The following is a 20,000-nucleotide window of genomic DNA, read 5'->3' as shown; positions in this document are numbered from 1 at the left end:
CTACCTGAGTCCAGGCAGCTTTTCTAGACTTCACTTCCCAGGGAGACCCTGCAAGAGTTCAGATCACCACACTTAGATATCAATATAGAAAGTTAGAACACACCACAAGTAAAGCCTTACTACTGGTATCAGATTTCACTCACCATTAGGAACTATTTTCAATGAGACCACCCAAAGGTGTGAAGAAGAGTCATTCTCTCTCTCACACACACACACACACACACACACACACACACACACACTCATATTCCTCTCCTATTGTGGGTCTGATGTGGTTTTCAATCTCTTCCCAAAGGTCAGAACAGCTGCATTATTCATGCCTGGTAGCAGTGATACATGTAGACCACACACACACACACACACACACACACACACACACACACCTGAACCTCCAAGTGGAACTGGTAACCAGATCCCCAGCTCATTTGACAGTCAGTCTCAGCAGCCTGTGCTGGGAGCGGGACCTGTTCCTGTTCCTGTTCCCTCATGTTCTCCTCTCATCTAAATATTCACTCCATCTACAGTGGGCACAGACAGACAGACAGACAGACAGACAGACAGACAGACAGACAGACAGACAGACAGACAGACAGACAGACAGACAGACAGACAGACAGACAGACAGACAGACAGACAGACAGACAGACAGACAGACAGACAGACAGACAGACAGACAGACAGACAGACAGACAGACAGACAGGCTTTTTCTCTTTCACTCTTTCTGTCTGTCTCTCTCTTTCCCTCCTTCCTTCCTTCCTTTTCCACATCCATTCCATTATGCCTGTTTCTTCTCCTGTTGATGATCTTCCCCTGAACACATGTCTCCTTAACTCCTATTCTCATTATTCAGTTTACTGGGTTTAATTCTCCTGTTTTCTGGACTGGTGTGTTCATTAAGGGTTCCTTTGTCTTTGGTCTGAGGCCCTGCTGGTCATTGCATGCCATGATCCTGACTGCACACTCAGTGTAAATGTGTGTGTGCAGTGGAGGATGGCTCCATCCCTCTTATGTAGTTCTCTGTGTTCCTATCCTAGTGTCTTTGTTTTCCACCCAGGTTGTCTTTATCGAAGCATTTGGTATCTGCCCAAAGAGGTTCCTGCACGTGTCTAGAGCAGGACCATAAATGAATATGAGAATAACAGGAAGTGTAGTGTACATATTAGAGTGAAATCCAATTAGGATGAGACTCTTCTTGATGCTGCTATGTGGAGGGGAAGTCTCTGTAATGGGCATGTAGGTCAGAGCAGGGATTAATGGCCGTGCCTCAGTGCCTCAGTCGGATCTGGCCTGAACACTCAGCTGTGTGCAAAGACGGGCCTGTGCTTTCTGCAGTGGTCATGGAGCACACAATTAAGAGTATATTTTAATGCTGCCCATCTGAGATATTACCCCTAAAACACTGATTAATTCACCCGTGTGTGTGTGTGTGCGTGCGTGCGTGCGTGCGTGCGTGCGTGCGTGCGTGCGTGCGTGCGTGCGTGCGTGCGTGCGTGCGTGCGCGAGCATTTGTATAAGATTGCAGCCATATCCTTTTTTTTTTTTTCTCATCCACGTTGTTTATCCGTATCCTCAATAGGCTCAGTGCAGGTTTTATAGCCGTCGATAAAAGCACCAAGGCAGTAGAACCCAGCGAATGTGACCCCAGGCAGGGTGTCTTAACACGGGGCACGGGGGACGCGTGTGTTTGCCTCCGCCACTCCTCACTACTTTAGAGGCTCTAAAAGTGTCATTGATCCCCTTGTTTGATCACCTGGAGGGGACACGTTTGTCTGAGTTAAGCCTATTAGTATCACCACCGTCTCCTGTCCCCCATCCACCTACCCCCAGATGACCCCCTAACCACGACTGCACACATCACCAACAGACACAAGAACTGTATTAAACTCCGGCATGGCTTACGCTGATTGCCAGTGATCTAAAAAAATCAATCCGTTTGAAGGCCCCATTTAATCACAGTGCTTAGACTCCAGACACAGGTTGGGCTATGGTAGGTACTCCCATGATTCTCCCATCATTAAAGCAGCCCAAAGCCCTGCAGGTACCCCACTCTCACATGAACCTCCTGGGGATCATCCTGACCGCTGTGGTCAAGGACAAACATTATTAAAAATGCATCAGAAATGAGACAACAGCCACTAGCAGGAAGCTTTGAATTTCCGATGCAGATTGTGCTCAAATCTTTTCTTTTAGATTTAGTTTTACTTCAAACTATAGAATTGTAACATGCAGATATTTGTGTGTGTGTGTGTGTGTGTGTGTGTGTGTGTGTGTGTGTGTGTGTGTGTGTGTGTGTGTGTGTGAGAAATGCATTTAGATTTGAATTAGCCACAGTGTCAGATCTCTAGGTGCTGCTGAAGAGTACGTACTTCAGAGAGAGGACCTCCCAGTTCTACTTAATGACTGGAGGCTAATCTGTGCTTTCTCAGGCTCTCAGCCTCTGGCTGGCACTCTGTGTGATCGTGCCACTGGATCCTCAGACAGGCATGTCAGGCGGCACATGTACAGACACACTAGTGCTTGTTTACCAAGCTGGAGGCAGTGGGGACCGACCGGAACCTTCTGTGGGAACTACAGGGAATTGTGTGTGTGTGTGTGTGTGTGTGTGTGTGTGTGTGTGTGTGTGTGTGTGTGTGTGAAGGAACATGGGGTTACAATTTCACTCTGCCAACCTGTAATTGTGGACCTTATCGTTGCCATGCAAACCTCCCCACTTGTTCGGGTCGGCCCCCTAACCTTTCCCCAACCAGTGGTTTTCTCTTCTCTATGCATGCTGATTTCTATGTCCGTAGAGGAAAATGTGTGTGGTAATCTCACATATCAACCCATGTTGTTCTCACAGAGTAATCCCTCTCAGGTTGGATAAGACCTAAGGGGCCTCACTGTGTGTTGTACACATTCTCATTTACCGAACAGGAAGCTGTCTGCTGTCTGCTGTCTGACTTTGAATGATGAAGATGATTATCTAACTGGCTCTCTCTCTGTCTGTGTTCTACCATTAAGCGTCTTTGAGAATGCGCTATAGAAATGTGATGTGGTATTAGTATTATTATTATTATTATTGTTGTTGTTGTTGTTGTTGTTGTTGTTGTTGTTGTTGTTAATAATAATAATAATAATAATAATAATAATAATAATAATAATAATAATAATAATAATAAGATGATGATCTAACTGGCTCTCTCTATGTCTGTGTTTTACCTTCTTCACCCACAGGGGAGAACCTCGATCAGAGTCCGCTCAAAAGAACATTCAAGTCCAAAGTGTTGGCCCACTATCCTGAAAACGTGGAGTGGAACCCATTCGACCAGGATGCTGTTAACATGGTGAGTGTGGAGGGGGGGATGTGGAGCACCAGGATGCTGTTAACATGGTGAGTGTGGAGGAGGGAGGTGGAGTATGTGGAGCACCAGGATGCTGTTAACATGGTGAGTGTGGAGGGGGGGATGTGGAGTATGTGGAGCACCAGGATGCTGTTAACATGGTGAGTGTGGAGGGGGGGATGTGGAGCACCAGGATGCTGTTAACATGGTGAGTGTGGAGGGGGGGATGTGGAGCACCAGGATGCTGTTAACATGGTGAGTGTGGAGGGGGGGATGTGGAGTATGTGGAGCACCAGGATGCTGTTAACATGGTGAGTGTGGAGGAGGGATGTGGAGTATGTGGAGCACCAGGATGCTGTTAACATGGTGAGTGTGGAGGGGGGGATGTGGAGCACCAGGATGCTGTTAACATGGTGAGTGTGGAGGGGGGGATGTGGAGCACCAGGATGCTGTTAACATGGTGAGTGTGGAGGGAGGGGAGGGGAGTATGTGGAGCACCAGGGCTGTCTTAAGGAAAGCACAGAGGGATGCACGGAGCTAAATATAACCACACAAAAAAGCACAAGGTATTCCACAGCACAGGACGAGAACAGGGAAAGACTCTTATTTCTATAAGACTGCATCACTAATCAGCCCAGGAATAGAACAGGGAAAGACTCTAATTTCTATAAGACTGCATCACTAATCAGCAGCAGAGCTCTGGTGTGGATATAGTGCTCTGCCTCAAGGGATTATGGGTAATGCACAGAGTGTGACTCCTGCTGCTGGTCCTATAGATGTTCCCCCTGGGGTTTGGTGAGCGCTGCAGTGATGGCTCCTATTTCTTGCACTAGTTTGCACAACAGGAAATAACACTTGTCACGCTGTCATTAGAGCTTAAACAACAAGCACTGCTTCGTGTCATATGATAAATGCAGAATGCAGACTAGGTCCTACTCACACTTCTGTACCTCTCTTGGAAACAATGATATACACACACACAGACACACACACACACACACACGCACTGACACACACACACACACACACACACAAACACACACACACACACACTGACACACACTGACACACACACACACACACACACACACACACACACACACACACACACATCGTCTGCACACTTGGAGGCAGGTAAAGGATGCGTGTTGGTAACCCGACTCCGCTGACCCTGCTCTACATGATGCAAGGGCATTTTTCCATCCCTCCCCTTCAGTGATGCTCCTCCAATCAATTATTCACCTTGGCTTCTCCACTTACGTCGGCATGGAAACGGCACATTGTGCCTGTGCCTGTCCCTTCTCTCAAACGATAAACCTGAGCTTGCTAGCTCTGCGGATGACGTCATCGGCCACCCCTACCTAGTTGCCCAGTCTGGTGTGTCCAATGATGGGAGGGGGGGAGGGTGTTGGCAAGGCAAGGGGTTAAACACACAGTCAGGCCCTTTTTTTTTGGTGCTAATCACACACACGGACCATAATAGATGGTCGTTTTCAGCTGATGTGGATGCTCCGAGGAGCAGAGATGCAGCTTTACTAAGCAGGAAAAAAAAGTGCATTTAAACTGCAGCTGCAGCTTTCTAAGCAGGAAAAAGTGCATTAAACTGCAGCTGCGGCAGCAGCAAGACTTTGGGTTTTTTTTATTGCCACCAAATGGAGTCTGAGGCGCAGGCCTGACTCGGTTAGGTCCGTATGAGTTTGACAGGATGAGAGGAGTGCAGGATAGAGGGGAGCAAACTAGCCCTCCTTTCTCAGCCCCCCATTTTCTCCCCAGCTCTCCGTCTCCCTCAGCGCCGGATGCTGAATGGCTTAGTGATGGTTCAGCTCAGTCCTGAGGGGCCCTGGCTAAAGCCTCTGTGATGATTGCTTTTTATATTCTAATTCCACTCCTCATAAATCCTCTCTCTCTCTCTCTCTCTCTCTGTCTCGGTCGCCTCTCAAACGTTCCACTCTCCAGATCTCCCTCCCTAGGCTTTCTGATCATCTCCATCCCTCCATCAGCTCTCTCTCTCTCTGTGTAGCATCATTCTCAGCCCGCTCTCTTATTCTTGGTTATGGTAACTGGTTGAAATGTCACAGGAGCAAAAGTCAGAATTGTGTGTGTGTGTGTGTGTGTGTGTGTGTGTGTGTGTGTGTTTGCACGTGTGTGTGTGTGTGTGTGTGTGTGTGCGAGCGTGTACGTGTGTGTTTGCGTGCACGTGTGTGTTTACGTGTGCGTGTGTGCATGTCTGTGCAAGTGTTTTGAATGTGAGAGATAATCCTGTTTATCAAAAAAATGAATGGTCTCCATTTTTGGTACAGTCTAGAACTCTGGTTTGGAGAGGGGCGATTAAGGACTCTGGGTATATCTCCCTGTCTGTCTTTCTGTCTCCCACCCTGTCTGTCTCTCTGTCTCCCATCCTGTCTGTCTCTTTATCCCACCCTGTCTGTCTCTCTGTCTCCCATCCTGTCTCTCTCTGTCTCCCACCCTGTCTGTCTCTCTGTATCCCACCCTGACTGTCTCTCTGTATCCCACCCTGTCTCTCTCTCTCTGTCTCCCACCCTGTCTGTCTCTCTGTATCCCACCCTGTCTGTCTCTGTCTCCCATCCTGTCTGTCTCCCATCCTGTCTCTCTCTGTCTCCCATCCTGTCTGTCTCTCTGTCTCCCACCCTGTCTGTCTCTGTCTCCCATCCTGTCTGTCTCCCATCCTGTCTCTCTCTGTATCCCATCCTGTCTGTCTGTCTGTATCCCACCCTGTCTGTCTCTCTGTATCCCATCCTGTCTGTCTCTCTGTATCCCATCCTGTCTGTCTCTCTGTCTCCCATCCTGTCTGTCTCTCTGTATCCCATCCTGTCTGTCTCTCTGTATCCCACCCAGTCTGTCTCTCTGTCTCCCACCCTGTCTGTCTCTGTCTCCCATCCTGTCTCTCTGTCTCCCATCCTGTCTGTCTGTATCCCACCCTGTCTGTCTCTCTGTCTCCTACCCTGTCTGTCTCTCTGTCTCCCACCCTGTCTGTCTCTGTCTCCCACCCTGTCTGTCTCTCTGTCTCCCATCCTGTCTGTCTCTCTGTATCCCACCCAGTCTGTCTCTCTGTCTCCCACCCTGTCTGTCTCTGTCTCCCACCCTGTCTGTCTCTCTGTCTCCCTCCCTGTCTGTCTCTCTGTCTCCCACCCTGTCTGTCTCTGTCTCCCACCCTGTCTGTCTCTGTCTCCCATCCTGTCTGTCTCCCATCCTGTCTCTCTCTGTCTCCCATCCTGTCTGTCTGTCTGTATCCCACCCTGTCTGTCTCTCTGTATCCCATCCTGTCTGTCTCTGTCTCCCACCCTGTCTGTCTCTCTCTGTATCCCATCCTGTCTGTCTCTCTCTGTATCCCACCCTGTCTGTCTCTCTGTCTCCCATCCTGTCTGTCTCTCTGTCTCCCATCCTGTCTGTGTCTCCCATCCTGCCTCTTTCTGCACATTTCATGGAATGTGCACTTTCCTCTGCAGCCCCTCTGGTCTTCTCCTCCTTCTCCTCCTTCTTCTGATAACGCACGCACTGTGACGGAGGGCTCTTAAAGTGGGTCAAATACAAGTTAGGAAAGAGAAAAAGAGCCGCATTCATTCTCTTAGAGGAGAGATTCGTGTCTAAATTTGATCGGAGAGCCAAGTGCTCCAACTTAGGCACAGAAAATGTGTTTGAAGATGCTCATAGAGAATGATTATAGAGCCAGTTTTTCATCTCAGTTGGACTTGCACTAATCAAATCGAATGTGTTTGTGTGGTCCCAGGGGGCTGTGGCAGTTGAGTCTGGCTGATTACACTGCCCAGGCTGTCAAATAAACATAATCAACATAATAAGCCACTTTTATTTATGGCCTTTGTGTGTGTGTGTGTGTGTGTGTGTGTGTGTGTGTGTGTGTGTGTGTGTGTGTGTGTGTGTGTGTGTGTGTGTGTGTGTGTGTGTGTGTGTGTGTGTGTGTGTGTGTGTGTGTGTGTGTGTGTGTGTGTGTGTGTGTGTGTGTGTGTGATATAAGCAGTGGAGATCTGTGAAAATCATGTTGGTGTAATTATCTTTTTTTTTCTAACCAATCCTAATTTACACCCTGCTCTTTCCTTTCTCTCTGCAGCTGTGCATGCCCAAGGGTCTGTCCTTCCGGACGCAGCGAGATCAGCGGGACCCCGAGTTCCACTCCTTCCTGATCACGCGGGAGGACGGCTCCCGCACCTACGGCTTCGTGCACACCTTCTTCGAGGAGGTGACCAGCCCGCAGATCTGCGCCGCCATGCAGACCTTGCACCAGATGCACCACGCCGAGCACGCCACCACCCCGTGCCCCTCCTCCTCATCCTCCTCCTCCTCCTCCTCGTCTTCATCCAGCATGGACTCGTTGGCCAGCAGCGTGGACGAGGCCGACAGCTCCTCGTCCTCGGCGCCATCCCCGTCGCAGCAGCAGCAGCAGCAGCAGCCGCCGGGCGGGGTTCGCCCGTGTGGCACGACGTGCTGCTCGGGGGGCACCGCCTACGACGCCTCGCGCGACACCCTCTACGTCTCCAAGGCGATGTGCCTGATCACGCCCATGCCCTTCATGCACGCGTGCCGGCGCTTCCTGGCGCAGATGCACCGCGCCGTCAGCGCCCGGCAGCCGCCGCCGCTGCCCCTGGAGAGCTACGTGCACAACGTGCTGTACGAGGTGCCGCTGCCGTCGCCCGGCCGCTCGCTCAAGTTCCACGGCGTCTACGAGCCCATCGTGTGCCAGCGGCCCGGCCTCGCCGAGCTGCCATTGGCCGACTTCCCCCTGGGCGACGCCTTCCAGCTGCTGGGCGTGGAGAACGTGGTGCAGCTGTTCACCTGCGTGCTCCTGGAGATGCAGATCCTGCTCTACTCACAGGGTAAGACTCACTCACACACTCACACACTCACACACTCACTCACTCACTCACTCACTCACTCACTCACTCACTCACTCACTCACTCACTCACTCACTCACTCACTCACACACACACTCACTCTGGCCTTTTCTCTGGGTTTGGATGGGAATGAGGATGCGAATGAGTACATACTTACAAGCATATCCCTGCTACTCTCTCAGGCTTAGAACAGGAAATAAACGTAGCATTGAGTTGAAGGTTGAGTGTGTGTGTGTGTTGAAGGTTGAGTGTGTGTGTGTGTAGAAGGTTGAGTGTGTGTGTGTGTGTAGAAGGTTGAGTTTGTGTGTGTGTGTGTGTGTGTGTGTGTGTGTAGAAGGCTGTGTGTGTGTGTGTGTGTGTGTGTGTGTGTGTGTAGAAGGTTGTGAGTGTGTGTGTGTGTGTGTTTAGAAGGTTGAGTGTGTGTGTGTAGAAGGTTGAGTGTGTGTAGATGATTAAGTGTGTCTGTTTAGAAGGTTGAGTGTGTGTGTGAAGAAGGTTGAGTGTGTGTGGGAGTAAGCCATGCATAGAGATGCTGCTCTGGCTTGTGCACAGATCAACAGCCGGTGTTAGAAGAAGACAGGAAGCCCCAGTGGTGTTGTGAGATGATGACACAGGTTTAGTCCGTGAGTCAGAGTGAACTGCAGTGGTGTTGAGATGATGACCCAGGTCCATCCTTCATGGAAGATATAGTCTGGAGCTGGAGCATGGAGCTGGAGCTGGAGGTCCCACTGAGGATGGAGAGGCGACTGTGGAAGAGATAGATGCTTTGTGAAAGAGGGGCGGCTGTGATAGATGGCTGGTTCAAAGGGCCTTGATGAGTTTCAGATTGGATTGGTCTAACCTGTCAGAGATCTGAGTGTAATTTTAGTAATGGCCTCCAGTAATGGCCTGTGATGAATTATCCATGGTGAATGCGGCCCTATTAGGACGAGTGACGTACAAGCTTGGTGTTCAGTCGGCACAGGCCACAGAAGGAGGACATCCACCCATGTGCCTGCACTTCACTGGCACTCAGGGTCAGCTCTCCACTTCCTGTCTGTAGTCAAACTTCAAATGCAAACAGTTTTAAGACGGTGTTTTAAAACTCACTGGTGAAAAAACTTTAGCTTTCATCATCAGTCTAACTGTCATCCTCTCTGACTGCGGGCTCTCTTCGCTCATGTGTGCGTGATTGAAATCACCATGGCTCCGTGCACTTGATGGAAAGCTTTTTTTTTTCTTTTTTTTTTTATCTGCCTGCTTCGTGATGCCTTGTGCGATGCACTGTTGTTGTAATTGCGAGCGCATAGGGTTTTAATTCACTCTAATCAATCAGATTCTTTTTTTTTTTTTTTTTTTACATCGAGGCTTACAAGAGTTTAGCGTCTGGGGCTCCATATTGGTTTTGCCCTAGAGGGAGATGATGATGTATGTATGGCTGTCTTGTCCTGGCCCATTGTAGGGACTTCTAAAAGTACTGATGGAAAGGGCATGGCCCAGGCCGAAGACAGCTGTGAAATACATCGTGAGCACCTTGACTGATGGCTCTCTCTCCGCTCTCTCTCCGCTCTCTCTGCTCTCTCTGCTCAAGTGACGGAGTTTCCCCTGCAGGCTTGTTTTTTCCTGAGTCAGAGCAGATGGGTATCTGTGCATCCGCTGAATCATAGTTTCACTCTCACTTCAGACGCTCCACTCTCGGGCGAGAGGACGCTTGACTGAGAGAGAAAAAAACAAAAAAAAAAACAAGATCCCCAGAGGATTAGTCCAAGTCAAATTTGAATGCGGTCATTTGCATTAGAGTTTCTTAAGGGTAATGGTGAAAGATCTGCACCATCTTCAGAGGACGGTGCGCCGGGCCCCCTCCGGGCACATTTGTGCGCAGTCATAACACACTGCAGCCACTCAACCTGTATAATTCATAATGTGTCTTTAGAAAGTGAGGGTCGTGGCATTATATATGCAGCGGCCCCCGCAAGGAGTTTGTCTGACGGGCAGTGCGGATCAAACTGGGTCTCCTCTTCTCCACAGTGTTTACCTCCTTTCCCTCCCATTTCCCATGCTCCTTTGCGGTGCCTTTGAAGTTGAATGCTGCTGTGTTGGTGGTGGTGGTGGTGGTGGTGTTGGAGGAGGAGGCGGCTGCTCTATCAGGCGAGCTTCATGAATATTACATCTCAATGCAGACAGAGATGCAAACGCAGCCTAAAACCAGCCCCGGCCCAGCCCAGCCCATCTGCTAATGAACCCCACAGAGCCACTGTGACTTCTACACAATGCCTCCGAAAGCAGACGTTATCGCGCTATAATTATACCTCCAGACTGCTGGGAGGTGAGGCACTGGCCTCCATGGGAGATCAGCCTACGTGCCTCGGTCAGAGGATTAGAGGCATAGTCGTAGGCTCCATGGACAATATGTCTTTAAGCGCTAGAGCTGTTGTGCTGATTGATGTGTGTGTGTGTTGGGTAGTTGTGTGTGTGTGTGTGTGTGTGTGTGTGGTTCGGAGTCTTCTGTTGTTGCAGTGTGTCAGTGCGTGTGTGTGTGGCCCTATCTTTGGCAGTGCTAGAATGGCCGTGTTTCTGTGGGGTTTTGTCAGAAGTTCCACAAGGTCTTTTCTTCCTTATTCCTCCCCTTTACAGTCTGTTTCTCCTTCTCGTTCTTTGCGTTTGTCATTCATTCCTTCCTGTTACTTTATTTGCCTCTCTCTCTCTGGGTCACTAAAGTCTGTGTGCTGTGGTGCCTCTCTCTTTCTTTATCTCTCTCTCTCTCTGTCACTCTCTCTCTCTTTCTTTCTCTCTCTCTCTTCCTCCTCTCTCTGTGGACTTGTCTTGACCTCAGTCAGCTGTCAGGGAGTGACCCCCTCTCTGTGACCCACTCTTCCCTCTTCTTCATCTATCCCCCTCTTCTCTCTCTCCCTCTAAAGATGCCCTCACCCTCTTCTCTTCTCTTCTCTCTGGCCCATTACTCATTCTATTCAGAGGGTTGGCCATAAAGACTCCCTTCAACACAGACAATGGGACACCCTGTAACATACCAGTGAATACTGAAATATCACACACACACACACACATACACATACACACACACACACACACACACGCTCTCTAACTCGCTCTCTCATGCTCCTGCTCACTCTCTCACACTCTCACTCACTCTCCCTTTCTCACACACACACACACACACACACACACTTGCTCTCATACTCTCTCTCTTGCTCACTCTCTCACACTCTCACTCTCTCTCTCTCTCTTTCTCTCTTTCTCACACACACTCACTTGCTCTCACACTCTCCCTCACACGTACTCTCTGGAGCAGTCCCATCACGTCTGTCTGTCTGTCTGGTAGATGGAGCTGTGATTAACGCAGCTCTGCCCCCTCCTGTTTAAGACATATTGCCTCCATTAATTCTGCGGCGGAGAGCGGTGGTTAGCAATGACTTGTTGGGTGGCTGCCTGCCTGTGGAATGAAGTATGAGGGATGCTAACAGTGCCTAATGGGGAGACTGGTGAATGGACCGGGGGCCTCTGATGGAGCCGAGGAACAACAGGGGGATTTGGAGCTAGCGCTTAGCTAATGTATCTGAAGGAGGGTGGACCTATTCCTCTAAAGTCTTTTAACCTGCTTGACAGAGAGCGCGCACACACACACACACACACACTCACACACACACGCGCGCACACACTCACGCGCGCACACACTCACGCGCGCACACACTCAGGCGCGCACACTCACGCGCGCACACTCACGCACGCACACACAGACACACACACACACAGACACACACACAGACACACACACACACACACACACACACACACACACACAGAAAGTGGAATCAAAACACCAGAAACGTATTAGTTTCCCTGAGGACACACACACACACACACACACACACACACACACACATAGCAGCACAGTGTCCAACCATACAATGAATTGCTTCTGCATTGTCTGCAGTGCAGGTGGCCTTGAAAAACACAATGCATTTTTGATTTAAAGATTAGCAAGTCAGTTTGCCAGCAGCACAGCCAGAGCCAGCCACAGAAATGTGTTCCCCAGGATTGAAAATGGAATAACTGAAGCAAGGATTCTCATCTTGTTCAATCTGTCCTAAATCTACTCATGGGGACAGAGAAAGACCTGATCATGTCACACACCCGATCAACCCACCTCTCCCCCCTCTCTCTCTCACTCACACACACACACACACACACACACACCCACACACACACACACACACACACACACACACACACACACACACACACACACACACACACACAACGACACAGTAATATGACAATAGTGATTCCACTGGGAACATTGATGGAATGTAATGCATTTTGAAAGCCGCAGTATGGACAGGCAATACAGAGAAGCAGAATGGAATGAAAGTGGAATCAAAACACCAGAAATGTATTAGTTTCCCCGAGGGCTGAGACCATGATGCGTGGAGGTGTGTGTGTGTGTGTGTGTGTGTGTGTGTGTGTGTGTGTGTGTGTGTGTGTGTGTCTGTCACAGTTACCATCATGTCTCCTCTCTCTCCCCCTGTGTAGATTACCAGCGTCTGATGGTGGTGGCGGAGAGCATCACCACGCTGCTCTTCCCCTTCCAGTGGCAGCACGTGTACGTGCCCATCCTGCCCGCTTCGCTGCTGCACTTCCTGGATGCCCCCGTGCCCTACCTCATGGGCCTCCAGTCCAAAGACGGCGCCGACCGCTCCAAGCTGGAGCTTCCTCAGGAGGTACGGTCATCTCTCTGGTCCTCTCTGGTCCTCTCTGTCCTCTCCTCCTCTGGCTCATCTCTCTGTTCTCCCTCCGCTCTCCTTCTCTGGTCCTCTCTGGTCCTCTCCTCCTCTGGCTCATCTCTCTGTTCTCCCTCCGCTCTCCTTCTCCACGTTTCTCTTCTACATGGTGTGCTTCCTTTGTTCCCCTCTTTCCATGGCTTGGTCACATTCCCTCTTTATTTCATATCCATGGTGGACGTGCACTCTCATCCAAACACCCATAACACACACATATACACACACACATACACACACACACACACACACACACACTGCAATCAAGCGGTCTTTCATGGTAGAGATGGTGTATAGCCAATTTTACTCATCACTTCTGTCTGCAGTGAATAGGATCATGTTAGGCTTATGTTGTGCCTGTTCCGTTTCAAAATGAGTGGACAGCTTCCCCCTGATGTTCCGCATAACATCATCTGTCCAGCACCAGCGTTCCCCTGAAACACACACACACACCCCCGGCTGAACCCCCGGCACCTCGGCTGCGCTGGCAGGGATAAGCCTAACAAGCCGTTGCTTCCGGACAGCTCTCTCCGACACGCTGCTCTCCATGGGCCGGCTAATCCCCCCCCAACCGCATGAATTCTAATAATCTGCAGGGGCAGAACAAGAGGAGTTCCTGAGAGCCTCTCTTGGCACCCCGAGTCTAAATCCAATTTGACACCCTCTCTGTCCCCCTCTCTCCCTCTCTCACAGAAACCCTCTCCGTCCCTCCTCTTCCCCCCCACAGAAACCCTCCACATCCCCCCCACAGAAACCCTCCTCATCCCCCCCCACAGAAACCCTCTCTCTCCCTCCTCATCCCCCCCCACAGAAACCCTCTCCGTCCCTCCTCTTCCCCCCCACAGAAACCCTCTCTCTCCCTCCACATCCCCCCCACAGAAACCCTCCTCATCCCCCCCACAGAAACCCTCTCTGTCCCTCCACATCCCCCCCACAGAAAGTCCCCACATGCCAAACGCCTGCTCCACAGTATGCTGTGTCAAAGCAGTGAAATTATGGAAATATTTGACTACAGAATAAGTGTTTTTAAGACCCATTTATACACATTTTAACATCTCACAGTGGCACATTTTCCCAACTAATTTTGCTCAGAATCCTTCAGGCCCGTGTGTCTGCATGCCTCCAGAGTTCTGTGCAGAGTGACTGAGCCAAGGCTTTTGGACGAAAATAAATCACTGCCCTCCCAAACAAAACATGACTCAATGGCTTGTTTTAACATGCCTGAGATGACCGCGTCTCCTGCGCTCCGATTCGCCGGAGTCTGCGTCCCCTCGGCTGGCCGTGTCACAGCAGATCTGTGCTCTGTGACTGCAGATGAGCCACTCACGGGCCTCCGCACATGACTCGGATTTCAGCCCAGTTCCAGCAGATGAGAGAGAGAGAGAGAGGGAGGGAGGGAGGGGGGGAGAGAGAGAGAAAAAAAGAGAGAGACAGAAATTTCAGGGAAGTGAGCGATAGAGAGTGAGAGTAAAGGGGGAAAGAAGGACTGTTGAAACTGTGTTGCCTCTAAGCACAGGTCAGAGCTTGCACGCAAGGTCAGCACTGGAACAAGGAGGGCTTGGGCAGCAGCCACACACACACACACACACACACACACACACACACACACACACACACACACACAGAGGCCCCCAGAGCGCTGACTTGGCTGAAATAGCTTCCTCTTCTCACACCCTTGGGGCTGTTCCTGCTCTCAGCTGTGTTGCGGGGGCTGCAGCAGCCACGGGCCAAGGTCGGGGCCAGAGGTGAGGAGCTGATGTGGGGCAGAGGGGATGAGATGAGATGAGATGGTGTCGGGAGGAATGAGCTGGAGGAGGAACGTGGGACCGGTCCCCAACCACCCTTCTGCAGACCCCTGCTGTTGGATTAGCAGACAGGCTGGAGGGCTGAACATGTCCATGCTCCCCACCGCTCACTCCTCACGCCTCACTCCTCACGCCTCACTCCTCACTCCTCACAGCTCACTGGTGCTGCTGACATGTACATGTCTCACACTTCAGAGCTGACAGGCCTGCTGAGCTGCGAGGTCAAACACACACACACACACACACACACCAGACACACACCAGACACACAGACATTCAGACACACGCACACAAACACTCACTCAAATAACACAGCATGCATCAAATTCCTGTCAACTGTTCCTGCTACTGGCCTCCAGTGTATTTCACATGCAGACATGTCTGCATAAAACGGCTCCTTTTTATACACACACACACACACACCCCAGACACACATACATACAGACACACACACACACACACACACACACACACACACACCCCAGACACACATACATACAGAGACACACACCCACACACACACACACACACACACACACCCCCCAGACACACATATATACAGACACACACACACACACACACACACACCAGACACACATACATACACACACACACACACACACACACACACACACCACAGAAAACACCTTTTAAGCAGCAGCGGTGTGTAGGTGAGTTGAGGCGCTGAGAGTATGACAGCTTGGCATTACTGTGCACTGGCAGCGTGAGCAGCAGAGCCCCTATGCTTGAGTGAACCTTACAGTGAGTCTTCAGGCAACGTGAAGCCACACAGCAGCCTCAGGACAAACCCAGCATTAGTTCACAGTCCCACACACACACACACACACACACACACACACACACACACACACACACACACAACTGAGCCCTGTCTGTTCCAATTCACCTGCTTTTGGCTCCATTTAATGCTTCAGTGTATCATCAGATTATTTCCACCCCAAACACAAGCCATAGGGAAGAGAGCGGCTGGAATTTGTAGGTCAGTGGCGTGGATTTCCGGGATGCAAATCCAGCAGGAGTCCAGAGGTGTCTGGGCTAACATTCAGATTAGCCTTTGTGCGTGAAATGCCCTGTATTGTTATTACTTCGTTTCTTCTTCTTCTTCTTCTTCTTCTTCTTCTTCTTCTTCTTCTTCTTCTTCTTCTTCTTCTTCTTCTTCTTCTTCTTCTTCTTCTTCTTCTTCTTCTTCTTCTTCTTCTTCTTCTTCTTCTTCTTCTTCTTCTTCTTCTTCTTCTTCTTCTTCTTCTTCTTCTTCTTCTTCTTCTTCTTCTTCTTCTTCTTCTTCTTCTTCTTCTTCTTCTTCTTCTTCTTCTTCTTCTTCTTCTTTGTACCGACTTCTGCGTTTAATTCAGCTCGAACCGCTAGAAACTCCTTGTAAAGGACACTTATGCTATGTATTTTTCATTTTTCTGAACTTTATACTTTTTAAGATATTAAAGAAAAACTAATACAAATTTTCCCATTGACTTACATTGGGCCATGATGACATCATAATAGGGTCATTCAACTGGCTTGCACCTGTGCTTCACTGACACCTGCGCCAAGGTTCCAAGGCTCCTCTTCTCTCTGTCCCTCTCCATTCAACTGTATAACTAGGGATATTAAGAGACACCTTCCATACTCTACTTTTTTTCTCTCCATCTTTCTCTCTATCCCTCTCACTCTACTTTCTCTCACATTCCATCTCTGCTTCACTCCATTTTCTCTCCTTCTTTCAGTATTTTCCCTCTTCACTCTCTCTTTACTGTCTTTATGTTTAGCCACTCTTGTTCACTCTTCTTTCTTTTCTTCTTTCCCTTCTTCACTCTTCTTTCTATTCTTCTTCCTTTCTTAACTTTTGCATTTCATGCACTGGTATTTCCTTCAGGAAATGCATTTTCTAGTTCTTTTTACATTTTTCTGCGCTTAATTCAGCTCGAACCACTTAAACGTAGAAACTTCGTTCAAACTGTGTCGCGTAGGTCTTATTAAGGACACCTGTGCTCTGCATTTTTCTAAACTTAATACTTTTTAAGATATTAAAGAAAAACTACTAAAAATTTTCCCATTGACTTACATTGGGCCATGATGACATCATAATAGGGTCATTAAACTGGCTTGCACCTGTGCTTCACTGACACCTGCGCCAAGGTTCCAAGGCTCCTCTTCTCTCTGTCCCTCTCCACTCAACTGTATAACTAGGAATATTAAGAGACACCTTCCATACTCTACTTTTTTTTCTCTCCATCTTTCTCTCTATCCCTCTCACTCTACTTTCTCTCACACTCCATCTCTCTGCTTCACTCCATTTTCTCTCCTTTCAATATTTTCCCTCTTCATTCTCTCTTCTCCTTCTTCCACTCTTCTTCCCTTCTTCCACTCTTCTTTCTTTTCTTCTTTTCTTTTCTTCTTTCCCTTCTTTCTTTTCTTCTTTCCTTCTTTTACTCTTCTTTCTTTTCTTCTTCCTTTCTTAACTTTTGCATTTCATGCACTGGTATTTCCTTCAGGAAATGCATTTTCTAGTTGTAATGTGCCCTTGTAATGGCATTTGTGCCATATGAATATTAATTCGGTGATACCTTTTACGGTTTTTGTTCACCCTCCATAATAGAATCTACAGTGTATATACCACACATTTAGTTAAATGCAAACACACACACACACACACACACACACACACACATATATGCATATTTATCACCTCCATTTGCTTTCCCTCCAGGCAAACCTGTGCTTTGTGGACATCGACAACCACACCATTGAGCTCCCTGAGGACTTCCCCCAGTTCCCCAACAAGCCCGAGTTGATCCAGGAGCTCACGGACGTGATGCTGCGCTTCGGCCTTTCACCTGAGGGCAGCAACTCCCCCATCGCCCCCATCACCCCCAGCACAACCACCACCACCACCTCCTCCACCACCTCCACCACCACCACCCGGACCTCCAGCAGCCCCAGCGTGGGGCGGAAGACCGCCGTGCTGAAGGAGCTGGTGGACGACAGCAGGAACGGGAACCTGGGCCGCGAGGACATGGCCGTGCTGGAGCTCCTCCAGGGCAACCCCACCCTGGAGCGCCTGCAGGCTCTGGCCAAGCGCACGGGGGTGACGGTGGGCCGCCTGGAGGCCCTGAGGGGGAGGGTGAGGGACGTGGAGGCGGACGGGGAGACGGGGGGCGGCGGCGGCGGCGGCGGCTCCGGGCGGAGGTCGGCGGAGGACGAGCAGGAGCTGCGGTGCGCCAAGGTGAACGTGCAGCTGAGGGAGGTGTTCGCCAGCCGCTTCGCCACCATGTTCGCCGATTACGAGGCCTTCGTCATCCAGAGCGCACCGGACCTGGAGTCCTGGCTGACCAACCGCGAGCAGATGCACAACTTTGACAAGGTGAGACACACACACACACAGAAACACACACACACACACACACACACACACACACAGAGACACACACACACACACACACACACACACACACACAGACACACACACACACACACACACACAGACATACAGACATACAGACATGTGATGTTGTTCCCTTGCAAAGAGACATTGAGTGTTCTCACTTCTTCTCTTCTGTTCTCCTCTCTGGCCTTGTCTGAATCGATCCCACAGACACCGGGGGCAGCTGCAGGCTAGTCCACTCCTCAGGCAAAGAAGAAGTTGTTCTTTAAAGATAAATGGGGTTGCCATAGATACACTCATCTTCTTTAGAGAATGATTGTCTGCTTTTGAGGGCGGGATGCTCAGCAGACAGGAGAGAGACTTTTACAGAATCGCTCAAACACCACGTTTAGTTGACCCCACTTAGACAGAAGCAGCTCAGAAAGTGCTTTATTTTGAATCCAAGTATTGAACATGGATTTCTCATCTAGTAAGAATCATTGCAAAGCCAACCGCTCCCAGATGAGTCCACAGGGACGGGTTTCATGTTGAAGAGCTGGCGACAGGCAGGGGAGACACTGTCCGCTCTCAGGGGCACAGGAAATTAGTTCTCTGATCGTGCCAAATTGTTGAGGTTGTGTGAAATTGGGTTTATTTATGGCAGGGACAACTGTGTTCGTTCGTTCAGGACTAGGGCTGTGTACTGGCAATCTGGCCAATGATAACGTATTAAGATGGTGATATGATTCACTGTATTGGAATATCTTTTTCTATTTTCACGAAAATTCATAGTATAAAGAACACACCACTGTATGCATAAAATCTGTTTAAAAAAAGTCTACTTTTTGAAATCAATCAGAACAAGACTGCTATTTGGCGATCTGAGAATTTAAACACAACACAAAATGAACCACTGTCTGTCACAAATATTTTGCATGTAAACTATTCATTAGAAATCTACACAGTATCACAAAACATAATATTGCAAAGTGTATGGATACTATGGATACTGTGTGGTTCAGTGCTGAATCCTGACATGTTTTATTGTGTGTGTGTGTGTGTGTGTGTGTGTGTGTGTGTGTGTGTGTTCTTCCCCTCAGGCTTCCTTCCTGTCGGACCAACCAGAGCCCTACCTGCCATTTCTGTCTCATTTCATCGAGACGCAGATGTTCGCCACCTTCATCGACAACAAGATCATGTCCCAGTGGGAGGACAAGGAGCTGAACCTGCGCGTCTTTGACGGACGCATCGAGAAGGCCCGCCTCTTCAACGTGCGTGCCCCCAGCCTCCGCTCCTCCTGCTACCAGAGGTGCACCATACTGGAGGAGTCAGGTGAGCCCCACACGTTCAGCTCTCAAATCCCTCTGCCTTTGAGTCTACATGATGACCTGAAAGATGTGTAGTGTGCAAGTGAATGGCATTCTGCCGAATAGAGGTGAATCATAGGATTATGGGAATTGTATGCATGTTTGTACAGTATCAGGTGAATCATAGGATTATGGGAATTGTAGGCATGTTTGTACAGTATCAGGTGATTTCATAGGATTATGGGAATTGTATGCATGTTTGTTGTCAGTATCAGGTGATCCACAGGATTATGGGAATTGTATGCATGTTTGTTGTCAGTATCAGGTGATTCAGAGGATTATGGGAATTGTATGCATGTTTGTTTGTCAGTATCAGGTGCCTTGTGCATAGAATATGTGTCAGTAGGTGCGGAGGCGTAGACAGAGGAGGCTGCTGGACTTGGAGAAGGTTAGCTGAGTGATGAGGCGAAATGAATGTTGCTTGGCTTGCGTCACACCCACACCCAAACAGACAAAAGGCCAGACTGCTCCAGGATGCTCTGATAAT

At 49.5% G+C, this 20,000-nt stretch overlaps 1 protein-coding gene across 10 annotated transcripts in view; it reads left to right on the top strand.

Moving 5' to 3' along the window:
• Positions 1–20,000, top strand: part of dennd5b (DENN/MADD domain containing 5B) — a 64,268-nt gene that overhangs the window by 26,327 nt on the left and 17,941 nt on the right. For all 10 annotated transcript variants that reach the window (XM_031583128.2, XM_031583126.2, XM_031583127.2 and 7 more), the window contains 5 exons: positions 3,215–3,324; positions 7,409–8,171; positions 12,721–12,908; positions 17,493–18,146; positions 19,247–19,478. In XM_031583128.2, the coding sequence (XP_031438988.1) occupies positions 3,215–3,324; positions 7,409–8,171; positions 12,721–12,908; positions 17,493–18,146; positions 19,247–19,478 (1,947 nt within the window). The remainder of the gene's footprint in view (positions 1–3,214; positions 3,325–7,408; positions 8,172–12,720; positions 12,909–17,492; positions 18,147–19,246; positions 19,479–20,000) is intronic.

This window comes from Clupea harengus, chromosome 16 (assembly GCF_900700415.2).
Source record: "Clupea harengus chromosome 16, Ch_v2.0.2, whole genome shotgun sequence".
NCBI lineage: Eukaryota > Metazoa > Chordata > Actinopteri > Clupeiformes > Clupeidae > Clupea > Clupea harengus.
The sequence above is the reverse complement of the archived record's forward strand: the minus strand, read 5'-3'. Positions and strand labels throughout refer to the sequence as shown.